Below are 6,000 nucleotides of genomic sequence, written 5' to 3'. Positions count from 1 at the left end.
TAAAGGAATTGTTTTATTAATACTTTGTAGCTGTAACATAAATAGTGTACAGTATAATGCAGTGCAGGGATTTTCCAATAATTAAACATGTTGAAACAGTACATACAGTACTAACAACTAACACTGTCACATTTCACTGCTTTACTAACCATTCATTCATGAGAAAACTAAAAAAAAAACCTGTTCTTTAACTGGAGAACTTACAATTCCATTTCATGGGTCACATGTTACAGCATTTAAAAGTTAAAAAACAGTTGAAACAAAACTAGATACATCAAAAGCAATGATCGGCCTTGTCTGTTCCCAGATTATGGTTGTTAGGCGGTAGAGAAACACAGCTTCAGTGTGTACAGGTCAGGCCCATCTGTTGAAGTTTCCAAAACATTGTAGATGTTAAAAAAAACACACATACTGTCAAATCTGACTAATGTCCATTTCCAAAACAACGCACCCCATGTATGAATGCAAAGTCCAAGAACAGTAAGTGTTGCATAGTGAAATAAAGTTGCAGATTGGCTGGGAACGGGTCCAATCTGTCATTTTATTTTATTTCACTGTTTGACAGGTCTCTGCACAAAGTAATTTGACAGAGCACGTTCTCTTAAGCATACTAACCATCCACTCCAGCAAAGCTTTTCAGCAAAAGGCCACTGCCTGAAACTCCCTCTCTCAGCACCTCCAATGAAGATAGTCTCTCAACATTAAGCTGCTTGCTGCGATCAGTAACCCAATGGACACAGTGTGAAAACTCTGTCATCATAGATTATGAGTGTTCCCCATTACTGTCTCTTCATAGCCCAAACAACCCATCTGTTTAACTCCTCTGATAATGCAAGTTCCAAGGGTTTAAACACACATCTCCACAAATATCACTTCCCAAAGGCAAACTTGAACCCAGCAGGACTAAAACCCATCCCAACAGCCCAAGCAGCAAAAGATTTCAAAGACTGGAAATTCCAATACTTTTTTTTGGTCGAGCTTTATATACAAATTACAACCAAGTTCTTTAGCCCATTAGCTACTTCTTGGAAGAAGCTTCCCCTCCACATTATCTCACTTGTACATACGCTATCTGCACTATTTGCCACAATTCTTGCAGTATTTACCTCCCACAATTTAACGTTCTCCCAAATTACCACTACTCTTTCACTTCCAAGAATAGAAATCTCTCCATCTGCCATATGGAACCTATTAAATACAAAGCCCCACCCCCTCTGCCTCACCCTTAGGCCACTCTTCTGAAGAAACAAATGACGGTTCAATATACTTCCAAGTTATGTTGGGTATTGAATTTGTTAATATGCCTTGTTTTAAGCTTAAATACCAATAACCCACGAAAACAACCCTGTTACTCTTCCAGCAATCTGCAATCTCCCTACAGATTTACTTCTCCAATTCCCACCTGCTATTGTGGGGCAGACAGCAAAACCATACTTCACATTTTTTTTTAAATTGCTTGTTTTGTTCTGGATTCTTTACTTAGTGTTAATGTCAATAAACAGAACAAAGAGACAAATTCAAGTATCCCTTACATTGTCACACATTGTGGAATCAATAACAAAGTTTACAATAAAAGAACGTACCTGGATTTTTTATCCTGTAGTGATTAAGCATGACCAGTGCCTCAAAAGCATCACTCTTCGATTCGTACTCCAGGAGCCCAGAAGAACTTTTCTCACCTACAAAATTAGAATTTTAGACAAAGTTAACTTTTTAGGATTGGTGAGATACAAATTTCATTGCTGACCTCGAGTAATGTATTGAAGGGGGGTAAAAATGTAGCCTAAAAAGAAAATCCTCAATTATTAACCGAAACAAGGGGGGGGGGAGAAAAAGTCACTGTATATGTGTGAAAAAGAAATAGTGTATATCATGGCTAATGTGATTTATGGTGTGAAAAATAAAAAAATTTAAAAAAAAAATTAAAAAAAAAAAATAATTATTAACCGAAACAATTTGTGCACCTCAAAAAAGCATTTAAAATACTAAAAAAATTTGGAACTATAGCCCATGATCAGAAACTCAGTATTTGAACTCCATATTCGTGGCCAATTGTGTGAAATATCTCAGTTACTCCAAGAATAGAGTTTCTACGGTTCAGGGCTGAATTACATTGAATCACCTGCATAGTTTCTTTTCTCCTTTGCCCCCCCCCAAAAACACCAATAGGGAAGATAAGAGAAAGTGGAATGACGTTGGACTCAGTTTCCAATACCACCAGCCTTTGTGGTACAAATCGTATCCAAAAACCCACAATCCAACATTCATAGCCCTTTTTCTGACCCTCTGACAAATTATTGTATTTCCTGCTCTGGTCCAAAACCAGGCAATTTCATTGTGATTCTAAGATGGCTTCATCTCCAAACTCCCTTGAGTTCCATTTTGGGTATCACACATTACGCAAATGTCTACTGCATGCAACGTCCCCCACCAAGAAGAGGGCACAGCTTCAGGATTGAAGAGCATCCAGAGAGTATGTGAAGGAATCTCTTCAGCCACAGGGTGTTCTGGAGGCCAGGTCATTGGGTGTATTTATGGCAGAGGTTGATAGATTCCTTGATTAGCCAGGGCATCAAGGGTTATGGGGAGAAGGCCGGGCTGTGAGGCTGCCATTAAAGTAAGAATCTCCCCACTTTAGTTACTGTTGGATAGTTAACCAGATTGAGCAAGTGCAAGTTCATTACTTTGGTTCACGCTAAAATAGTCTCGCATCAACCCAAGAAAACAAGAATCAATGCTTCTGCACCAGTCAACCACAAAAATAAGATTAAAAGCAATTTAATATAACATTGTTTGTGAGTATTTTGGTTCTGAATGACTGGCAAATTAACTCTAATGTGAGTTAACTCTAATATTTCAACCATTTATTTTGAACAAATTCCATTAAAAGGCAACAATGGATTTTATATTTGATAAAAATTTATGAAAGGTGCTGTAGCTATTGGCAGAATGTCATCTTCAAGACAACAAATTGACATGGAAAGCAGATCACACACTGCGTACTTTTCATCTCAACTTCCCTTTCTACAGAAACTTATCTGGTCCCGAGCAGTCAAATACACAAGAGTTCCAGGCAAAATAATAAATTAGTTCACAGATGGACAGAAGAATTAAGGGAAAAAATAAGAGTGATCCTTGATCTTTGGAATCCAAGGTTTCAATCAAGATACAAGTGCCATCTTGTCCTATGTCCTGAAGGCAGCATCACGAGCTCTAAGAAGAGCCCGGACCTTTGCCATCAGTATGAATGTTGGGACACACACCCCTTCTTAGACATTGGAGCAGAAATAGCCCATCGAGTCTGCCCCCCACTATCTAATCACGAGCTGATCCATTTTACCCACTCAGCCCCACTGCCTGACCTTCTCCCCATAAACTTTGATGTCCTGGCTAATTAAAACCCATCAATCTCAGCCTTAAATGAACTCGCCACCACAACTGTCTGTGGCAACAAATTCCACAGATTTACCAGCCTCTGGCTGAAGAAATTCCTCCACATGTTCTAAGTAGATGCCTTTCAATCCTGAAGTTGTGCCCTCTTGTCCTAGACCAGGGGTGGTCAAACCGCAGTTCGCAAGCCACATGTGGCTCTTTCACATATAATGTGCGACTCGTGGAAATATGTTGGCTAAGTCAGAAATCATACAAGACACTAATCGTACCACTGGGCGTGGCTTGCAATTGAAATATATGCATGCAAGTCAACACCCCCCCATCCCCCATTTTGGCCCCAACCACCCGCTCAACAGAGCTCCCAATGGTTCCACCATGGACTCTTGCCTAGGCCTTGTCCACCTACCCAAGCTTCTGACGCCCTGAATGCAGACTTGCCACTTACCCACCTGAGCTCCTGACGCCTTGAACGATGCAGGTACTTACCACGGTCAAAAGTAGTACGCATAGAATAGCCATCCCCAAAATTTTACCCTTAAAATTTGACTATTACATGAGTATATACACTATGTGTACTTTTTGATAATTGAAACTAATACAAATGACCAGGTTAAAAATTATATACAAATATATATAGTTACATGCATGTATTTAATATTTATACAAAATTTTTCTAACAAAATGTCCAAGAGTAAAACCATGTATGTAATATGTTTTCATGTCTTTTGGCTCTCAAACATCTGAAGTTTATCGTATGTGGCTCTGCATTAAGTTTGGCCACCCCTATCCCGGACTCTCCCTCCACGGGGAACAACCTTTTCTACATCGACTCTGCACCTTTCAACATTTGAAATGTTTCAATGAGAATGAGATTCCCCCCCCTCATATTCCCACATTCCAACGAGCAGACCAAGAGCTGTCAAACATTCTTGGGAACCTCCTCTGAACCCTCTCCAATGTCAGCACATCCTTTCTTAAATGCAGAGCCCAAAATTGCTCACAATACTCCAAGTGAGGTTCACCAGTGCCTTAACCCAATTTGTTCAAGAAAAGCTATCCTAACTAAAAAGGCATGATCTGCCATTGCCTTTAGACCATCTCATGGATACTATTTTCAAAACTCCAATTCCAATGAAAGAAAAACATCTATATATTTTGGGTCCTACCTTGATTTCCTTTCGATCCACCTGCTCCAGGTTTGAATTTGTCAAAGGAAGAAAGAGAAGACAAACAGATAGTTCATTAAGTTTTCTCCTTCCAAGAAAATTTATCTACAACCCACAACCTACTGTTGCCCAAAGTAATTACATGGGGCATTACTACCACACAAAGATGAGGAAAATCCTCATCTAATGACACTCGTCGGCATTTTATATTGTCAGGTATATTCTTTAAAGGACTTCCAAACACATATTACTAGTCTCCCCAAATGACAAATGTAGATGGAGATACAAAAAACTGAAGATAATGGAATCTGGAGAAAAAAGCTAAGGGCTAGAGGAAATTCAAGTGTTCAGCAGCATCTGGGTGAGGAGGGAATTGTCAATGGTTTGGTCAAGATCCTGCATTAGGACTGAGTGGAGGAGATGTCTAGTATTAAAGTAGTCGGTGAATGGAACCAGATTGGGAGGAAATTGATAGGAAGGAGATCAGATAACCTAAATTCCCTTTCCAATTCACCTACCATCCCAATTTTGCTCCAATCCTCATACCTACCCCCAAATCACTAATTTTTACCTCCATCTCCTCCTACCACCCATCCACCCAGCAGATCCACTCTAAACTGACCTTCAGCTCTTCACTAATGGTTATCACCACCTGTCCTATTATTACCATAAATCTATCAGCTCCAGAAGCCTTCGCGTTCCCACATATCACTCGCTAGCAGCCGCCTCCATATCTGCACCCTCCTCCCACTGCACATCTTGGCTCCAACTGCCCGCCCTCCTTGGCCCACCCATCACCCACCTACCAGTCTGAACTCACTCCTCATCCTTTCCTCTTTACACTGGCCCTCTTTCCTCTGCACGTCAACCTTGATGCAGGGTCTGGACCCAAAACATCCTTGTTATCCGGAAGATTAACCGACAGGACTCTGTTCTGAACAAAGGATAATGCACATACTTGCTCCTGGAAAGTCGTCTGACCAGGCAGGTCAAAGCCATTTTCCATGTCAATCAAGATTAGCTCATCCACAGGTAAGCTTACACCTTGCTATTGGCTCCTTTGAATGTATACACACCTTCCCTCTTTTGGGCATACTTGAGCCGGCCAGCTGCTGCAAAATTCCACCATATGGAGCAGCTCTCTTTCAGTTTCCCCTGAGGACAACCCTAGTTCCAGGTTGCTGCTTGAGAATCAATTGTAAGGTGTGAGCCAGAACATTGTGGGGGGCTATTGTGGTGCATACCTAGAAAAGACTGTTGTGCCTCTGGGTGGTGGGTACTGTTTGTTTAACCCTTGTTCCACAATCGAGAGGTTAAAATATCAATGATTACCCCGCATCCAATGGGCACGAATTGTGCCCTAGTGTCTCTGATGCCCTGTTGTGACTCCCCTTACATGTAAATGAAAGATCCTTGTTTGTGATTAAACGGTGTTCAGACT

The 6,000-nt window shown here is 40.8% G+C and overlaps 1 protein-coding gene across 3 annotated transcripts in view; it reads right to left on the bottom strand.

Annotated features, from left to right (window-relative positions):
• Positions 1-6,000, bottom strand: part of LOC138748377 (heterogeneous nuclear ribonucleoprotein L-like) — a 48,000-nt gene continuing 42,000 nt past the window's right edge. The window contains exons 12-14 of one of the 3 annotated variants that reach the window (XM_069908465.1): positions 4,560-4,583; positions 1,584-1,679; positions 1-364 (exon numbers count right to left, since the gene is read on the bottom strand). In XM_069908465.1, the coding sequence (XP_069764566.1) occupies positions 318-364; positions 1,584-1,679; positions 4,560-4,583 (167 nt within the window). In that variant the 3' untranslated portion in view covers positions 1-317. The remainder of the gene's footprint in view (positions 365-1,583; positions 1,680-4,559; positions 4,584-6,000) is intronic. The other 2 variants (XM_069908466.1, XM_069908467.1) reach the window with 2 other exon arrangements.

Source organism: Narcine bancroftii, chromosome 13 (genome assembly GCF_036971445.1).
Source record: "Narcine bancroftii isolate sNarBan1 chromosome 13, sNarBan1.hap1, whole genome shotgun sequence".
Classification (NCBI taxonomy): domain Eukaryota; kingdom Metazoa; phylum Chordata; class Chondrichthyes; order Torpediniformes; family Narcinidae; genus Narcine; species Narcine bancroftii.
This window is presented reverse-complemented; position numbering and strand designations above follow the sequence as displayed.